This window comes from Pagrus pagrus, assembly GCF_965226575.1.
Source record: "Pagrus pagrus genome assembly, chromosome: 21".
In the NCBI taxonomy this organism is placed as follows: domain Eukaryota; kingdom Metazoa; phylum Chordata; class Actinopteri; order Spariformes; family Sparidae; genus Pagrus; species Pagrus pagrus.
In genome coordinates this window covers 10,780,372-10,800,899 of record NC_140208.1, presented here as the reverse complement: position 1 = coordinate 10,800,899, position 20,528 = coordinate 10,780,372, and the positions used below count along the sequence as shown (strand labels likewise).

The 20,528-nt window shown below is 44.7% G+C and overlaps 1 protein-coding gene across 22 annotated transcripts in view; it reads right to left on the bottom strand.

Annotated features, from left to right (window-relative positions):
- Positions 1-20,528, bottom strand: part of tcf7l2 (transcription factor 7 like 2) — a 90,537-nt gene that overhangs the window by 42,241 nt on the left and 27,768 nt on the right. For 13 of the 22 annotated variants that reach the window (XM_084342393.1, XM_084342398.1, XM_084342382.1 and 10 more), the window contains exons 4-5: positions 16,390-16,491; positions 8,625-8,684 (exon numbers count right to left, since the gene is read on the bottom strand). The exons of 2 other annotated variants lie outside the window; for them this stretch is intronic. In XM_084342393.1, coding sequence (XP_084198519.1) covers positions 8,625-8,684; positions 16,390-16,491 — 162 coding nt within the window. The remainder of the gene's footprint in view (positions 1-8,624; positions 8,685-16,389; positions 16,492-20,528) is intronic. 7 more of the 22 variants (XM_084342386.1, XM_084342387.1, XM_084342385.1 and 4 more) reach the window with 1 other exon arrangement.

The following is a 20,528-nucleotide window of genomic DNA, read 5'->3' as shown; positions in this document are numbered from 1 at the left end:
TCTGGCTCTCCGAAGCCCGGGCTCCTCCAAAGAGACAGGCAACTTGTAAGACTAGGGGAGGTAGCCTTTGATGTGCCAGGTTCTGCCGAGGCCTCCCTTTTTGCTCATATCAAGGCTGAGGAGATATAACAATTAAAATGGCGGGAGAGGCAGGCTGACACCGCAGTATGCTCTGGCGGAGCTCGTGTGCCACGTGCTCGCCCGCGCACCTAGAGCCTGGCCTTTACAGGTGGGGGGTGCACCTCAGTGTGAGAGCAGATATCAGATTCCACAGTGACTGTTGAAGCAACGAGGAGTCAAATTAAGTTGAGAGATGATCTTTATGCCGGAGATATGAATCTGTCTCGTGGTTTCTTTTGACTTCAGATTGGCTGGGCCTGTTTCTGTCTACGTCTGTCAGTTAAGAGCGCTCTGCCCTGTGGCTGTAATGCAGAATTTCAAAATACTCTCTGGCTTGTGGCCCTGGATTTACTACTAGTCTTAAAATGATTCAACTATGAGCCAATTCAGCAATGTAAATCAAATCAAGAACTTTAATTATTATTTAAGTACTTAGGTCATTCTTAAAGGGAAAAAACAACAACACATTTTTGGCACCTCCACTGCATTCTGTTTTACATTATTTTAAATTTCCACCCTTGGCTCTTGGACTTTTGGTCGGACAAACTAAGCAATTTGAAGACATCATCTTGGGACCTGGGCTCCAACTAACGATTATTGTCATTAACGATCAATCTGACAATCATTTTCACTGTTAATCGATTAATCGTTCAGTGATAATTAGGGATAGACTGATTATTAACCTGGCCAATTATCGGGGCCAATATTCAGCATTTTTCAGTTATTGATATTTGTGATTTTTTTCTGTCAGATTGCCAATTATATAACCTAATTAAAATATGTGCTTCTTCAGCATCCTCTCACACAGTGTCCCGCCCACAACAGTATCTGATCGGTAACAACACGTCACAATTAATAGCCTATAAACACTGAATAATCTGAATCTGCAAAGTAACAGTAACTAAATTTATCAAATAAATGAAGCGAAAAGGAAGTAGAAAGTAGCAGAAAATGGAAATTCTCAAGTAAAGTACCTGAAAATTGTACTCAAGAACATTACTTAGGTTCATTCCATCAATGGCTGATTGAAATTTTTACTGCAAATGAATATCAGTCCAAAATATTTTTGGTTTTCAGCCTCTTGATTTCTTCCGTATTCAGTATTAGGCCTGAAAAAGCAATGCGGGTGGGTCGACCCCTAGTGACGTCTTCAAACTGCTTATTGCTAAATTGATCATGATCCCAGCAACAACAGCTGTTAAGATCTTAGGTGACTATAAGTCTGGTTAATCTCTGTTTTGTTATTTTTCATGAAACTAGCTCCAAACATTACATCTAAATATATACATTTTGATTCACGAGCCTTCATGAATCTCCCGACTTCATCGGCATCCCAAGAGATCCCATGCTGTGTCCAGACCCCAAGCTGAACAAACTCTGGGCCAGTGGTTCAGACGGGCCGCTGTGTTACGTTGTGTAAGACACAGCTCCACTTCTGTCTCTGCTCCAGTGGGGCTCGGTGGCAGACAGCCAGGTAATTACACAGCACTGACTACCAGCCCGGAGAGAAAGGCCCACTACCACACGCATACACAAAAACACTTATTTTGAAAGCGCGCAGTATACAGATCACACAACCCCACCTGCACACACACGATATCTTTCTCCCCATTCTCTCTCCTCACACACACACACACACACACACACACACACACACACACACACACAGGCCCAGCCAAACACAAGGACTACATTATGTCAAGCAGGATTACAATGACTCCAACGTGACCCGGCTGCGCAGCTGCTCTGCCTCTGGCGTGAGTGTGCCTGAATTTACTGTTTGAGGTAAAAGACTGTCCTCAGTTTAAACAGGTGTGTACTTATGCAGATGCGCAGCTCAAGCATGTGGTTTGCATTAGCTGCTGCAGTGGAGCCGCAGTGAGCTTTGGCCGGAGTCAGACCCAACGTGGGGTTGGTGATCTATTCCTAAAAATCCCACAAAAGGCACATGAATGAAGAAATCTCTCAGTGGCACCACATGCAGATTTAATTTCTGACAAAATCTGGAATTGTGATTGCTGCTTTCCAGCACAGAAATAATATGTGTGGTTAAAGGGTTCTTTAAATATGATTGCATATTCAAGAGCATCTGTCGTCAACCAAATAAAAAAAGAGAATTTAACTAACCACGTTGAGTATTTACGCTGGTTTCCATGAATGTCACATGGCATTTAATCACATTTTATCAGCTCTTTCTCATGCTTGAACTTGGCGGTGCACACAGACCCTGCTATGACAACACTATTTCTTAAAGCTCTTGCAACAGCTCAAGACATCCAAACACAATGGTGCATAACAGAGTCATGACTAACTCCGCCACTCAGTCTGAAGACTGGATGTCACTTCAAAAAGCAGATATTTTAAATTATCTTCAGGGCTGATTCCATCAGTTTTCTGTTTTTCTTCACTAATGCCAGCGGGTTGCTTTGAGTTAGTAGACTGTGAAATAAAAACATCAAGAGTGCAATGATAATTCATTATGGTAACATGATTATTTCCATTATCAAGAGCACATTAACATTTCAAAACCTCCATATGAAGTTGTACAGTGAGTGAATGAATCCATGGCTGGGATACAGCAACAACAGAGGTTGGCCATTTTACTCTGACATTACAAAAGCACCAAAAAGTGAGTTGGCATAAAGGCAAGTAAATTGCACCACCAAAACAAAGAAGAAGTCATGCTTCAGGGAAGCAGGAGGTATTCTCTGTCCCTTGTTGGTTATTCCAGACTTTTTCCAAAGAAAGAATCTTGTTTGAAAAAAAAAAAAAAAAACTGCCATGGATTCCAGTGAATGCCAGTGAGAATCAAGCGAGCTATTCATGCTGCCAGTTGATTTAGGCACGCCTCGCTACACACCAATCAGCCCGGCCCCGGCCTCGCCAGCCACTCACTTGTCTGCCATTCCAACACAAGATGGAGACAGTGCCAAAAGTTCCAATTAAAATATCCATTTGTGATGTCTGTGCAGAAAAAAAGAACACATAAAAAAAAACAAGTACCAGGCTTTTTCGATAGCGTAGGAGAAAATACAACAAAAGCTGCCAAAATTCTGTGGACAAGCCACATACTTAAGAGTTTTCTGTCTACACAAACTAAATAAGTATGAGGAGTGTGTGTGTAGGCACAATGTGTGTGCGCGCGGAGGAGAGAGACAGACAGAGCGTGTGTGTGCGTGCGAGTGGGACCGTCTTGTTATGGAGGAACAGAGCATGTTGCAGATAAGAGGGCGACGCTGTTCAAAGAAAAAGGCAGGCCGGTAAAGTGCGCGCCGATTCGACATCATCGCCTTACTGTCCCTTAATGAGCCTGGAGAGGAAGTGTGGTGTCCATAGAATCCGCTCCTGTCTCGCTCCAATCACGCTGCCGGGCTTTTTATTCAAATCTCACACACAACTGTCACACAGCCAGTCTGGCCGCGCTGTTTATCTTACTCCAGGAGGATGTTAACAAGACAAATGAATGAATAAATACACAAATAATGCGTTTAGGTAATGTTAATAATGTATGAAATGGAAGCTGCTTTTTGACAGTAGCGCTGCACTAAGGATTCTTCCCAACTTTGGTGACAGGCTTGTTTATTCTTTTCCCAGCATGCATTTCTCTGCATCTATCGCAGGCGATGTCTGGCCAGCGCTGGGCGTCTATAGCACGTCTCGCTGATGAGAAAAAGTGGTCTGACACGTTAGTTTAGACTTCTCTCCCATGAAAAACAGCCCAGATGCCGTCAGGATTGAGCCATCTCTCCCTTCATCCAAAACCTCTTGTATGATGATCCTCCTTAATCTCATGGAATCCAGGTCTCCGTTTCAGCCCATCACACTTCCCTCCTGCTATTACATGACTGATTTCAGTGACGTTTTAACAGGCCACTCAATTAGAGTACATTTTTTGGAAAGGCTGGATAAATAACTGCGAAAGCGTGTGCGCACCTGCGCAGGTATGCAGTCGAGTCGCAGCATCACCTGCCTCAAAGAAGTGTCCCAAACTTCCAGGACTATTAGAAAAAACAAAACAAAAACAAAACAACAAAAAAAAAACAGGAGCGGGGGGAAAAATGCTCAAAGAAACTGACTGGGTAGGAAAATAAGTCTCACATCAAATTCCTTCCCTGGGCCGAGACAAAAGCAGGGCCTGGCACTCAGGCACAGTCGACTACACAGGCTTGGAAGACGGAGGAGAAAAAAAAATAACAACGCGCACATCAAAACCCGAGCCAAACAAATCCAAGAAAAGTTCAGATAGGTCTTCAGTGGAACTGCCAAGAGGAACAAAATCAAATAAATTGGGGGGTTAGTCTCGTTCAGGCTGGCCCGACAAACCTGAAAACACTGTTTAGAATATGTGAGGAAGGTGGCAGAGGACGACGCTAAATGACTCAGAAAGCGCATACCCTGTGTTTACCCCTGCAAACTCCAAAGCAAAGCCCCTCTCCCGTTATAACGCGGGTGGGAACAGAAAATTCGAGGCAGCTTAAGTGCTCTCTGGAATCACTCAGCATTCCACTGTCTTCGACACACACACACACATCCACAGAGTTAAAATTTGACTGTGACAGTGTATTCATCCATAACTGTAAATTGTTCTTTGGGGAATTTGGCGGGGCTTCGTACTCTCTCCCCTATCTCCCACCCCACCCCCACCCACGCCCCACTCCAGTCCTCTTCTTCTCTCCCTTTTCCACAAAGCTGTCTCCATCACTCTCAATCACAAGCCGCTTGTACATATGTGTACGACAGGCAGTCGCCAGAGCAATTGTGGGATCGCTCAACACTAAGTCATTACAAAACCAGAGTGATTCACGAGGCCACATAGTGATCCGGAGCTCACAATTAAGGATGCACCAATAACGTGTTTGCTGCATCGTTGAAACTTGAACTCTTCAAGTTCAGTTATTGATTGCTTTCCTGATGATTGATTGCTTTCGTGGCTTCTTGTAACAGCTGGATTGTTCAAAAACTGTCTTAATTTAGCTTAGCACTGCCACAGTAGCCCACAAGTTAAGGGTATAAATATTTAGGCGTCAAGTGTCAAAGAATCTGAGAGTCAAACGTTTCCCGAGGCAGCAGTCCCACTCAAATCCAACCTTTACTACGCCTGCTTTTGTGCACCTACTATACTGTGAACCCAGGTCACCAGTTATCCTTAAGAATGGCTGCCATGAACGGTACTTATGGCCAAGTCCCTGCTATTGAACAGCGACTCAAACAAGACATCCCATGCACTGCTTACAGAGTGAAACATCAGACAAAAAAGCCACCCCACAGCTTCTCCTCTGCTATTTTCCACAGTTTTATTCTGGTTGTTGTAGTAAACTGACAGCTTCCTGCATATAGAGAAAGCCCGACGTGTCTTTGTTGTGATTGGTCGGCTCAAATACACACACACACACACACACACATGCAAGTACACAAAAAAAAGCATGCTCTTCTAAAAAGTGAAACTTTTCTCAACTTCAGAAAGCCTGTCAGTTTGAACGAAGCACCCTCGCTATACTTCTGTATTTCCACCCCCCCCCCTTAAGGAGAAGGCGGCGATTTCATGGCACTCGTGTACCTACAGCACACCCATGCCAAGATGCCTGTGCGTGCCGTGTGTCAGTGTCATAACACTCTCGGGCCAAAAACTACTCTAAATTCTGCAAGGCCACCCCTGGGATATTCGCTTAATCACTTCAACCCGTTCTCAAAAGTTCACTTCCAAACTTCCTGGAAAAAGGAGCAGACATTTCTGAGGAATAACAAAGAGGGGTTAGCGGGAGTAATAACATTGTGTTTAATCCCACACAATTCTGCCCCATACCGGAGCGAGAAGAGCGAGCCAAGAGGGACTTGCAGCAAAAACAAATCAACGCTCCTGCAGAGGGATGTGTGTTGGCAACGCACAACAACAGAGTCAAGTGTCTGGGGTTTAAAACAAAAAATGACCTAGGTTCAGCAGGTTAGGGCGAGGGTTAAGTTGAGAGAAAGACGCAAAAGAATCTGGCTGAGGTATGGTGCGCGTCGAGTGAAAAAGTTGCCGTGTGTTGACACTGTGTTTCCCCTTTCTCTCTGCTACCGTCCTGCCCCCTCTTTCGGTTTCTGCGTACTTCCCTTTCTCTTTGTCTCTCAGCTCAAGCCTGATGAGGATCAGGATTATGGTTGCGTTGAAAGAACAATGCAAAAAAGTTCGGTTGAGATGAGGTGTGTGTTGAGTTAAAAAGTTGCCCTGTGTTGACACCGTGTTTCCCCTTTTCCTCTGCTCCTGCCCCCTCCTACTTTTCCTACGTAGTTCCCCTCCTCCTTGTGGCTCAGCTCAGACCTCAGCCCCTTCCATACTGCTGCTGGGAAAAAAACGAGGTCACGGATCGCCTTACTCCAGCCTGTCTCCGTATGGTCACAGCTCCCCCCCTCCCTTCCCCTCCACACCTTCCCCTACCAGCACCTCTCACTCAAAATCTCATTCCATCACTGTGGCCAAATCCGCCTCATCCACTCTCCCTCCTCCTCCTCCCCACCCCGTTTCACTTCTTCCCTCCCCTCTTCTACTCCACTCCCACCCTTCCTGTGCCCTCAGCCCAGTGCTAATTGGTAAATCTGTTGAACCATGCCAGCCCCAACAATGAGACACCTGGAGTTCTGTCAAAACAAGTTTCCCTGTGAAAACGGCCTCCAGTGTTAATACAGTAGCGTAGGGGAGCTGCTGAGTCTCTTGTCGCTCACGAGGCCGGCTGCAGGAACAGAGCCGGGGATGGTGCAACCACGGGGAATCTGTCAGAGACGAGTGCACTCGTCCGTCAGTCTGCCTGGAGTGGTTAGCCATAAATTAGATTATTCATCAATATAACTTCTGAACCTTGATCCTTCGTGAAAACGAATTATGACCGAATCACGATTGCCACACAGGTTTTTTTAATCCGCTCCACACGGGCCTGCAAGTCAGATTTCTGGGTCAAACCAGTTCATGTTATTGTATGCAAACACATGGAGGTTAGAGCCTGGCCCGACCTAGCTCTGACTACTTGTCATCCAAAACTCAAGTCACACCTTAGACACAAGGATACTACAGATACGCTGGTCTAGACAAAGGTGTGTTTGTGAGACACATGCAGAAAGACAGGCACACCCAGCAGAGATCCTGCCAGACCTTGTCAAACAAGTTCCAGCAAAGGCGCTTGTATAAGAGAGGGGAGGGGAAGCAGGCAGCAGGTTGACGACTACGCCGTCATATTAATAGCCGTTTTCGCAATAAAGCGTGATTTACCTTCCTTCTTCCTTCCCTTATTTCTCTCTTTTGTTTTGAAGGACTCGTGCTATTTACTGGCAACAAAGGCCCGGCGGAGTGTGCAAAATCAACAACCAATTGATTAGTCAAACAATTCAAGTAGGCAATCCACAGAGCCATGGTCGCCTCAGAGGAGATTAATAGGCTATCCTTTGGGCCAGCGTCTCTCCAGCTTCACAGAGTTGAACTGTAGGAAACCAAAACAAGGCTGACGGATGTCTGCTCTGCAGCAAAATCAAAACTAACTTCACTTTTCCGTTCCACTTTCTTTAAATGACATATTCAAGAGATTTTTATTTTTTTTGAAAGAGGTGCAGGACAATGACAGGAGGAATCTGGACTGTGACACTGTCATCTTTAATCTGACAAATTTAGATTTCAATCATGATCTACTTGTCAGGCGAGTCGTAGGGATTGAGGTATTTAACGTCCTTTTATGTCTGTTTCCAAACTTCTGAACCTCACTGACTGGCACATCTAAACCAACCGAGTGATGTAACTAGAATCTCTTCACGTGGGTCTTCCTTGGGTGACGAACTGTAGAAAATGCAACGTATGTTGTGGCGAGCAGCATGGCCGATGAGGAGCTTGTTCCAAAAAAGAGCAGTCTTTAAGGCAATGTTGTGTTTTACTGTTGCAAATGGAAAAAAGTCTTCAAAATTAAGAAAAACTATCACAATTTGGATCATGGATTTGTGACTGCGATTAAATACTGGACATAAAGACTGTGTGATTTTTCTCGATCTACCTCTTTGTCTTACAATCAGATCCAGATGCTGTTGATAAAGGGAGCTTTTCAAAGAAATACAAACAAAACAGGAAGTCTCCCTTCTCCCGCTCCTCCCAAAGAGTGGCATTAAACCAGAGCGAGCCAGAAACTGACAAATAAAGAAGGCAAACAGAATTCCAGAAACACAGAAATGATTCTAAACAAAGCTGGATGAGGAAACACCTTCACTACCCTGCAAAGCTGGACAAATGTACCATCCAAAACATCCCATCACCTGGATTGGCATTTTAAGTCATCACAAAGCACACCAGCAACAAAGCAGCAGCACTGGATTACAGCACAAAGCACAACACAGCATGATTATCAGCATCATCACCAGGATTTATGTTTTTCATTCATTATTTTTTTTTTTTTTAAGAAAGAATCATCAATTATCAGTTGTTAATTTGAGTGTGTGGAATCAATCAAAAAATCCAAACAAGATATTTTTGGAATTCAAAGGTCTCTCACCAAATGAAATTGGTGAAGGCTCAGATCTGACTGTCCGGGGAATTCCCAGCAGAAGGGCCCCTGAAAGGCAAAGATGGACGTTCCCAAGTCACACAATTATATCAGCTCTCCATCTCTTGTTCGTTCTCTCTCTCTCTCTCTCTCTCTCTCTCTCTCTCTCTCTCTCACACACACACACGCACACACAAACACACGTATACGAATGTGCACACAATCCCAGCCAACCAGGTTTTATGCAAAAGCAACGTGTTCTCCCTGGAAATTATGCATCCCCTGGCTTTTTAGTTATTTAAACTACTACCTCGTCTCTGCTGGCTCAGCTTTCTCCTGGGTACGTGTTCGGCCCCATTATTACTAATTTTACACAGAGAGAATAGGAGAACACTGGCTCTGCACTGGTTACACGGCTGTCGGTACCGGCTGGCTGGTTGTTAAAACACTACTTCGCTTTGGTAGAACATTTTATCTCCTCAGCGTCGACACCTTCCCAGACGTTCAGGAGCAGTCAGCTGGTCTGGGGATCCACTGTCACCTCCTCGTGCTTTGGCACAGATTTTTCGGGCTCTAAATGTCTAGGGGTGCAAACGGGTACCATGATCCGACACAGAGGGGTATATAATTTGTGCCGGAGTCAGGTTTTTCTCGATGTTAGAAGTGCAATTATAAGGTAAATTTAAAAAGAAAAAGTGTCCCCAGAGCAGTCATTCCTCAGGAGGAGGGTCATGATTTCACTTCTAAATTGAAAATTTAACTTATTGGATCAAAAACAGGATTGGTGGTTCTCCCTCTCGCCTTCTACGTACTTCCAGCTTGCGGGTTGTGTGTATCCGAAGAAAAATAAAACAACACTGGCAGAAAAAAAACAAAAAAATGGCAGTTATATCACACTTGATACCCTGTTGCCTATCTTTTTAAAGAAGATTGCTACAGTTGGCATAAAACCAGTGAGGTGTTGATCCTTTCAAATCAAGACTTGATCCAACAATGGCGTCGGTGCTGAAATGAATGTAAAAATTGAATCGAATCCTGACTTCACTATCGAAGGACAAATCGAATCATGGATTTTTTCTTTTTGGGAGAATCGTGACACATTTCTGATATTTTTATCACTTTGCTCTGTGCACTAAAATTGTGAACTGCATATTCTTAGAGGAGGAGGCATCGAGAGGTTAAACTTGAACATTTGTACCTACTGACATTCAGATCTCACAACTCTCTGACAGACATCATGAGGCGATAAAGGACAGGAGAGGGAGGAAAGAGGAAGAAAATAGGGAATAGGAGTTATTGATTTCCAAAGGAAAGTGCTAGTAGAAGTCTCAGAACATGCAGAGAAAAGCAACAGTTTACTGAAGGGCTCCTGTACCTAAAAAGCTATCGTGTTGGTGGCGTTCTCTACACCGACATCACCGAGTCCTGTTTGTACTTGTGCATGACCCCGAGGCCAGCTAGACAACTTTTTACAACAGCTAGACAGTGAACACTGTGGTTATTGGTGAAGCACACACACTTAGAGATACAAATGTGCATTATCCTTTTAAATGTGCATGTCCGACACATTCCCTGGGGTAGCTTAAGTTCACAGGGGTTATTTAACGGTCAAATACCACAGCAAGGGAATGGGACGACAATGGCCCTAGAGCTATTCACACACAGAGAAACACACAAAGACAATACAACAAACTGCTGACAACAATTACCGCAATCATGTGTTGTAATGGAGAGGCTCCTTAACGACACACATCCATAACACACATTTGACAGAATATATGCAAACATTTCGAAATTCTGGTCGGCGATTTATCAGGTACTTTTAAAATGTTTAGGTACTCTGTTAAGAGAAGACTCATGAGTCATTGTTGTGGTATTGTTGCTGACTAAGCCAACAGTGAGTGGATTGTCTGTGGGAACAAGCGGCCGTCCAGACTGCTGGACCGATGCACTGACCGAGGTGCTCTCATTTTCATTGTCACGGTTCCCGGGGCCTGACGCCACGTCTCGACACGGCCTCAGATTTTGGCCCGAGCCCGATGATGTAAGCGTGACCCTTTGAACAAATGTCTTGTTTGAAGGAGACAGCGAGACACAGCTGACAGACACAATAGTGTCTATCTGAGGTCTGGATTGAGTTTTTAAAAGAACTGGGCGATATGGATAAAATCTTCAGCCGCGGTGTATGTAAGTTTGTTCTGGAAATTCAATTGAGGAACTATTTTTTGGAGATTAACCGATCCACTTCTCTTCCATTCGGATCCAACTCCAATACCTGAATTTGGATATATGCCAATAAGTCAGTAACTGTTTTTTGAGACTGAAATATCACTAAGGACATGTTGAGACAAACCATGAATTTGACCTCTGACCTTTTGGATTTAAAATTTCATAACTTCATCATATTAACCTATTGTTGTCTTAATTATCATATGGGTTGTTGAGCAATGGCCAAAAATATGTTTAGTAAGGTCCTTGACCTTTGACCTTAGACCACATGGTTCTCATCAGTTTATCCTTGAGTCCAAGTGGACATTCGTGCCAAATTTGAGTAAATTCCCTCAAAGGTGTTCTTGAAAGAATGGGACGTATGTATATATGGACAAACAGCCCAAAGACATAATGCCTCTGGCCACGGCAGATCAGTATTTGGATCAGCGGCGTCAGTCCAAGATCCCGTGAGTGAATTACATCAGCATCGACACCCAACACCGATGCTGGATCCAGTCGGTCCCAACTCTATCATTTATAGGTAAAAGAAACAGATGGGAATGTCTGCAATACGGCCCAATCCAAAAAAAACAACTTGCAACTCTGGATCCAAAAGTGACCACGACAACAAATGCCTGAGATATGAGCTTTTCTTTGCAGCAAAGGTTAAGGGTGAATGAAGGAATGCATGCACAGAAAGAAGACAAAAGGGGGTGAGAGAGGTTATTTGGAGAAGGCTTAAAATGCAGAGTGAAAGAGCAGTTTAAGGTCGGCATAAGGCAGGACGGAGAAAAGCCTTCGAGGTAAAGCCTGTGGACAGTGCGTGGGTGGTGCCTGCTGACCATGGGGTCGCTCATTAACAGCTGAGGAGGCCAGGCATCCCAGAGTCTCGGGCAATTGTGTGGCTAGCCCAGGTGCACGGCCCATTCAGAGCACAGGAAGCCCCCTTTATCCCCGTGCCTTCAAAATGGACAGAGAAGCGGTCAAGGGGGGCGAATGTGATCCTGGACGGAGAGCAACAGTCGCATTCTCGTCACGGAGTTATTGTGGCATGTGTTTACTTAATGCTTGACTAAGACGCAGTCCTGCCCTTTTGTTTTGTTTTTTAATGATATCAAAAACACGTCAGCCCTTTTCACACAGCCTCCTTCCAGTCCACATTCTTCAGAGAGACAAGCGAGACTGAATGAGAATAAAATAAGCATGTTCAGTAGTTGTAAAGACTCAGGTGGGAGGTCTTGCGGTCCATAAAAATGGCCGGATTCCATCACTTCCTCCACACTAATTACCATACACTTGGCGCAAGTGCCCTCCCCTCTCTTCGTCCCTAGGCCCATGCTTCACTACCTCTGACACACACACACACACACACACACATTTATACACACAGAGGCACAGTTGGGAAATGGTTAACACTCCAGCCGTCCCCTGCTGCCAGTGAAAGCCCGCAAAACAATGGAGACATTGTTCGAGCAGGGCTAGGCTCTAGACTCTGAGGCTGTGTGTGCGCGTGTGTGCGTCTGTGTGTGTATGCACGTGAATGTCAGGAAAGAAGTTGGTGTGCATATGCTCTTAACATTTGCATGTTTCTGCCCCAATTCCCATGATGGCAAATTAAGAAACACGAATCAATAAGAATTGTTTAAGATGCCTTTATATCTCATTCCAGGGGTGCTGCGCTTTATCTAAAACTGAAAAAAAAAGTTTGATCACATGACCGTGAGATGAGCCAAATTATGTCATGACATTACAAACATAAGCCCAACTCCAGCTGAGTCCTTTACTGCGCCACTGCTGATGCTATGAACACAAATCAATCTAATATGGTATGTTATGCTGTGTTACTGGGTTAATACAATAATTACCGTCTAAATAAGTGTGAAAGTGTTGGGGGGAAAAAAAAAACATACACAGACTTCCTAAATTCTTCCACCAGTATTGAGCGACTTCCTGCTGCTAAGTATCCACAGAGGCTCTTCAAGTCCACAATGTCAAATTAAAACATCACAATAAAAGGCAAGTTGACAAAGCAAGGACTGTTTGTGATCTTTCCCTCAGGACCTGCGCGAGGCATAAAAATGTTTCTTGGAGTCTCTCCCTCAAAAAACACACATCAATAGGTGGATAAATATTGAATAACTTTCAGCCAATGGCATAAAAGTTCAGCGGCGGCGGGTTTTGAGGCTGCCTGCGGGGTGGTCAGGCACTTCAAAAAGGTCCTGCGTGGCCCCCTTTGAGGGCATGGTAAACAGGGGCATACAGCCTGCCCTCCGACTGACCGGCCTGCGTGAGGTCACTTCCTCTTTTCTCGGCTCATCCTCCAGCGTTCCACCTCGACTGAGCCTTCCAGCCACAAATGAGACCGTCTGTCTGGATCTCCGTCCATGTCCACGTCTCCTCCATCCTTCTCCTCAGCCACAACAGGCTTTATCTGCAGCCATCTCTCTCTCTCCTTCAGTCTATCACTGTCTTTCTATCGTTGTTTCAACTGTCTCAGGGTCACTTAAGCTTCAGATCGCTGTTATCTAGGAGGCCAATCGACGGCTGCTTATCACTGCCAATGCAGCCGGCTAGCGCTCCAGGCAGGGAGAGGTCAAGGTGTCTGAGTGTTTCTTCGCATTTGTAAACAAAAAGAAACTACCGTTTACAGCCCAATTTATTGATAAGAAGATCACGTACTGGTACATGCAGGCCTACATCTTGTAGTAAAAAAAAAAAAAAAAAGCTCAACTGATTGAGTGACACCAGTGGGAGTCCGTGTGGGGCTATCATTGGCATTCACGATGCTGTCCGCAGTTGTCTGTCTTTTCTATATGTACAACAGGCAGTATGATGCAAACCAGGGAAACATTCAATCACACTTCCTTCTCAGTCAGAGGTGGATGCTGGAGCAGGATGGTAGGAGCGGCAACAATACAAGCTGCATTTCACATTCAATTTATCACTTGTGCTAACAGCGAGTTGTGTGCCTATGCAGCGATGCTGCAATGCCTCTGATCTTACCAGCCTGTGTATTCTATCAAACAGATCACACCAGGGCTGGGCAATATGAGCACTAATATTACAATATATTCCCTGATATTGATCAATGTCAGTACTAATCATGATATTGTTTAATGGTGCTCCAACTGCTCCATTCTGTTGTTGCTTCTGTTTTGTGCTTAGAATAAAAGCACAAAGAAAAACTACAGATATCAGGTTGTTTATCATCAAATTCAATTGTTTTCCTGACCCTAGGAAGACACATCTCAAATTATTTTTACATTATTCTTTATTGTGGGTGAAAATGACCTAAAATCAAATGTTTCTTAAAAATTAAATTTAGAAAATTTAACATAAATCCCTTGATGGATGGCATGACATAGAACTTTAACCACACCAGGGATGTAACATGCAGATTGTAAATGAAAATGTTTAAACTAAAAATTTCTGTCACAATTTAGTGTTACTTCAAAGCTCCATCTGGCTTAAAATCACACACTTTCTGTACGCTCTGTGACTTTTCTCATTTTCATGGCACAGCCATGTTTTTAAGTGATTAACACATGTTGTTCAAAAAGCTCAGTCTTTTGTATTACAGTCCCTGCATTGTGTTGTTGTGAACGTCTGTACTTCAGCGAGGCTTATTTTTTCCATCTGGCTGGTTGTCCATCTTTGTTGTTTCAAGTTTGTTTTTGCCCCAAAGCCAGTGTCTGTTTTGTGATGAGTTGCTGGCATTGCCTGTTTGTTCCAAGCCTGTTAGTGTTGCACGCTTGACTGTTTGTATTACAACTGTCTGTGTACATTGTGAAAAATAGATGCCTACGTGTATTTTCCCGAAAATAAAACCGAAAACTGTTTTGTTGTGATTGTAGGTAATTTCAGCACGCAACTTGTCAATGAGCAATCTGATCTAAACAAAAAAACATGATACATAAAATGTGTTTCGACGTCACTAATCCATTTTAAGAAGTTTGAGCTGCGTTACACTTTTGGGTTGCTCTCAAACTTCCTTTAAAAGTGAGTTGTACAGCAGGAGTTTAGGTGGATGTGAGGTGGGAAGTATTTACAGCCATATGACTCATAGCAGGATAAAACCTCAAGTATTTACCTGCAGCTTTTGCTGCCTACGACCAGTTTAATGACTTCATAGGAGTTGGTAACTCTTTTCTCAGCGTCTCCTAAAATAACAGAGTACGAAGAGGCCCCTGAACTCTTTGGTATAAAAATAACACCAGCATCGCAGGGAAAGATAAGGAGGGCCTTAGCTGGGCTTGTTTTGTTCAGAATAACACTGTCATCGCTCGCTTTTTGTCTTAAACACAACTTTTGACAAGGTTCCTGTTTCAAATAAACAGCCTTGTCGACTCCTGCTATTTTAAGACGTGCTTAACTTGAACGGGCAAAATACCAAGGAGGCCTTAGCCTGCCAACTTTTGAGTAACTGTTCGAGATGGTATTTATTACAGGCCATAAAAGTAACTTATATGATCAAATGTCAAATGTGACTGAGAGGGACAATGTGTCTCGACGGTGTAATTTGTGCGATAAAAAACCATCACTGCCTTCCGTGTGAGCTCCAGAGCCATGACGACTACTAACTGTGTTGTTGCATAAACAAAAAGGGTCAGCGGTGTATTATTAGCTCCGGCACTGAGCTGTTACCACAGGAGATATTGTATTCATGAGCATACAAACTCGGCAAGCTTCTCCATCTAAAATCGTTATGCGCTTTTCAAATTTTCATTTTCATAACGATATGTAGAAGATGCATGACTCCAAAACAGAAGTAACAACTGTGCCAATAAATGGCCGAGGGCATCCATGATCACCTCACTAATTCTGCCCAATCCCCACTCTCATTGATTTTCCTGGCTCGCTAACCCTGTGACCACATACATACACCTCTCTATGTTCAACCTTTCCCTGACCTCCTGAAAACTTCATGCCTTTGGCTAACTACTAAGTTCACGTTCAACTGTTCATTCTAGAGATGCTTTCCTCTTAGATATCGACATGCCTGGGGTGATTGCTCTGTTATGTGCATCTACTGCATATGCCCCTATCTCTGTCCAGCCAACTCTCCTGCCAGACTACTCCTCCAACTCCGCGGATAGGGTAATCAATGTTGAAGGAACGCCCACACTTCCCTCAAAGACAGCATGTTAGCAGCCCAGCATTAGCTCACTCTAATGAAAAAGTTGTCAACATCAGACCAGTTTTCCATAATCATCCAGCTTGGTACAAGGCCGGGCTGGGAGTTATTGCTTTCTCTGGGATTAAAAGCGGCGAGGCTGTCCTAAGAACAACTGCTGCACCTGCCACAGTGGCAACCCCCAGTCCCGATCGCCACCTGATCACTCACAAACAGACAAACTTTCTGGGATTCATCACTGCCTCCATTAAACCGACTGTTAGTGACTGAGATTAAACGGTAAATGCACACAATTATGCAAAATGGAAGGGCTTTAACACTGAAGCTGTTCATAGGATGGATGAGAGAAGAAGAGTTTGTCTTTCTGTCATAAATAAGGGAGGAAGAGCTGGTGAAAGAGGAGAAAGTACCGGGCGGAGTGTTACTTACAACGATGTGTGCCGGTGACGGGGACCTGGCATCTTTAAGTGCTTGTCTACTTTGAAGACTTCCTGGTTGAACATCTAGCAGGGGCCATTTCATCTGTAGGTACTGAATGGCAGAAAGGAAACAGAATGGAAAGAAAGAAACAAAACATGTTAACAATGCAGAAAGAAAACAACCAAAAGAACAAATTAAAAAATAGGACAAAAAAAGGGGAGACGACATTTCTTGACAGGTGTGTGGGTGTGGAAACTCAAAAACATGGAAGAGCAAACAAAGATCTTAAGGCGGATGGTGGATGGAGTGAGGATGGCCTCGAGCATGCATTTGAGAGTCCGGCAGGAGTGCACACAGTGGTTGTGTAAACCAAATTACACTTTTTTCAGACACATACAGCACAAAACTGTTAGCCAGGCTCCTTCAGGAATTTCCAAACAAAAAACTTTTAATAAAGTAGCTGAAAGGTGACTTTGGATTCCATTAAGTCACTAATTTGGAGTCTGGTAGGGCAGAGGTTAGGGTACTGTACACAGCTCAGGACTTTAAGATGACCTAATGTCATAAAAGTGGCTGTTGTCAGGCTTTTATTGGAACCCATAAAGAGGTTAAAGCGTGGCGTCTAACCACGCTCCTCTGAGGCTAAACCTCCTGACTGCTCCCATAAATGATTGACTTGGCCTCTATCAGAAGTCTCCCTCTCTTTCTCCCACCCTCTCTCTCTCTCTCTCTTACCCACCCACACACACACACACACACACACACACACACACACACAGAATAACAGATAAGCAGAAACAAGGGTCATGAGAAACATCTGTCTTTGTGTTATAAACTTGGGTGGAGTCCTTTCAATTTGATGTCATGCGCTTCGCTGACTGTTCTGCCTAAAATGGTCTACCTTGTCTCTCTTCCTGAAATGAGCTACTCTGTCCTCATATCTCTATTTTTTATTGTAATAAAGCACGGCACGTTTTCACCAAAAAATGCAAAGATTCATATATAAATGGCCATACATCAAGTTTCTCTGTAGATTCTTAACAGTCCCTCCTCCCCCAACCAAAGTTTTGAATATTCGCTGTTGATTACTAAATAAGCTCCGGAGCCCAACATTTTTTATTACCAGATAACAGTCTGACAGGTGAACTTGGACTTGATCTGTGCCTCTATGATGCAATTTGGATGTAAACCTTCAACATGATCAAGAAATCTAAACACTGAAGTGCCTTTGCTCTCAAGTTTGGAGTCTGTTGCTTCACTTGGTGCTATCTGATTCCCATTAAATCATATTTCATGAGTGACTGAGTGCTTCTTTGCAAGAATGACATAAGACCTAGGCGGCTCATGCAGTCCTGCTACATTTCATAATTATCTCATGATCATTATTGGCCCACAGCCCAGGATCATTTTTGGCACTTGGTGACAAAAGTTTAGACATTGCCGTTTGATAAATGGCATCAGTGCAACCATCGTTCAGTCGCCTTGCGCGACCTACGAAGGGAGCTAAGGGTTGGTTCTCTGGTAGTAGTCTGGTGATGCAGGTACATTAGAAGCAATTTCTTTGTGCTACCATCCAGCGAGGGTGACCGCTAGTTTGTATTCATGTCTGAGGGCGTGTGTGTGTGTATGTGCTGTATGTGTGTCAGAGCCGGTCAGAGAGTGAGTGTGTCGCGACCCTTCCTGAGACTGTGTCTAAATCAGTGGTAATTAGCGAAGAGTTCACTGTGGGGTGCCTGCCAGTGGTAGACGCTGGAGGGAGTTATTGACTCCATGTCCTCAGTTACAGCCCCTGCAAGGAAAAAAAACAGTTTGCTGCCTGGTCTTTCTCCACCACTACCACTCATTTATGACCCCGAGACGGTTTTTACTGCTAAAAAACAGGGTTTGTTTATGCTTGTTTGTATGTCCTGAGAGTGGAAAAAGGAAAGGTTGTAAAAACTCCAGAGTTGAGGTCTTGCGGGTTTTTATGGACCCCCCACACTGGGTATTAATTGCCATGAAGGGGAGAGAGGAGGAGGGGGACGGGGGTGGTGTTGTAACAGTAAAAGAGGAGGAAGAGAGTGACGGGGCTGCTGTCATCTATGAGGTAATTCAAGACAGTGTCCATTGGTGCCAGAGGGGCTAGGAGACATGGCAGCGCTGGAGAGTAGAGGGGGGGTAAAATTGTGAATCCAGTCATGGGAAAGTCCTGCCATCGCGTGTGCACACATGCTCACACATGCAAATATTCAAACACAGCTGCAGCCGGGGAACGGGGTCGAGCGAGAGGACGTTCCGAGTAGGTGGGTAAGGAGGGTGAAGGTGACACCCCTGAGTGTGGCAATGGGGTAGAGAGACATTGAAAGACTACAGAGAGAGGGAGGGTGTCGCAGCGCATGCCCCGACAAGTGGCTCCACTTCAGCCTTGCTATTGCAAATGTTCTCACACACTAATCTCTCCTGCAGGTTTTACAAGCATGCCAAGGAAAACGGAGCCCTGGCAAGCGCCGGGCTTTCCGACCACCCCCTTCTTGGCCTCCTTCCTTTCTCTCCACCCGCCTGCCTGCCCTGCTAACGGACGCACCGCCTGGGCTTGAGTAGGCCATGACCTCTGACCCCTCTCTGCTGCTCCAAGCCCCTCCCTGTTCCCCACTCCGCGACCTGAAAACTCTCCTGCTATGAGGGGGCCCCCCGGGTAACTCAAGAGCCATTCCAATGTGACAAATTGCTCCGGGAGTTCCAGGATAACTCTCTCCTCTCCTCTGTCTCTCTTCCTGCACCCCCCTCCCACACACACAAACACTGAGCAAGCCCCCCTTTGACAGACTCCCACCCCTGTCAGAGCCACCCAGTGGTTCTGCTCCGACTCCGGGTTGTGTAGCAGACGGCTTCTCCTTTTCCCCTCTCCCTTTCAGCCTCCCCACCCCACCTCCCCCGGTTCCCTTCCCCTTCCCCTGCCCCTGCCCCTGCCCTGCGCCCCTCCTCGCCCGGCCAGCGCCACAATGGGAGCTGAATGACTCAATTGTCTCTGATGAAGTGAAAGACAACGGAGTCCTCTAAATCCTTACAGAGGGATGAACTCACTCTCACTGTCCCGTTTTTGCTGTCCTCCACTGCTTTCCCAAGCGCAAGAAGGGGGTTGGTGGTGATGGGAGGGAGTTTTTGACAAGGGCTAATGATTATTTTCATTATTGATTACCTTGTCTGCAGTTTTTTCAATTAACCAGTCAATAAAATAGCAATATTTGTCAGAAGTTCCCAGAGCCCAAGGTCCCATGGTAATGTCTTACAAATTGCTCGTCTTGTCTGACCTTTTGTCCAAAAAATATCAAAAAGAAATAAGCGCCAGAACCAACACAGTTTGGAATATTTAGTAGACGACACTATGATTTCTTTTACTGAGGATCGTCCAATTATCAGCTAAAAATCAGCATATTTGTCCCAAAATGTAGTGAAGTTCAGTAGGCCTTTCAGGCAGAACGTGAATTTGCTTTGCTTGCGCCCAAGAGTGAAAAGCTGAAAAATCTCAAATGCAAATGTATATCAGTTCCAAATACCATTTATCAGGCTCGTTGATAACTAATAATCAGTATCGGTATCAGCCCTAAAAAGACATATCAGTCAATCCCTATTTTTTATTATTCTATGTTAAAGCAGGTGCTTTCTACTTGCTAGGCCTATTTGTGAGTGACTGCTGCTGCACCAAAGTTTGGCATGTTATGGGCCACAGAGTGTTAGCCCAGATCCACACTGACTGTCATCACAGTGACAACAAGCTGGGGCCCTGGTCCTGGTGTCACAGCTCGTGGCAGAGAGGAAGTAGGCTGGAGACAAATAGAGGGGCATCCAGAGCTCTCACACATCATCCTCACGTCTGCACAGCAGCTTCCACCACTGTTGTTACTAATTCAACACGCTGGCAGAGAAGCAATTTGGCTTAAAACACTCCTTCCTGCTACCGGTGATAGACTCTGATCTTTCCAAAAATAAATTTTCCACATCCTATCAAACATTAACCAAACGTCAATATGTGCTATTGACAAAGAAGTGGGGAGAAGTCTTACTCATGAATCTTTTATTGTGAATGACACACGCCGAAAGTGCAGGATTGTTCTGCCTGTTTCTGGTCAGCAACCAGCTCCTTTTCCATCAAGCCCACATCTGATGTG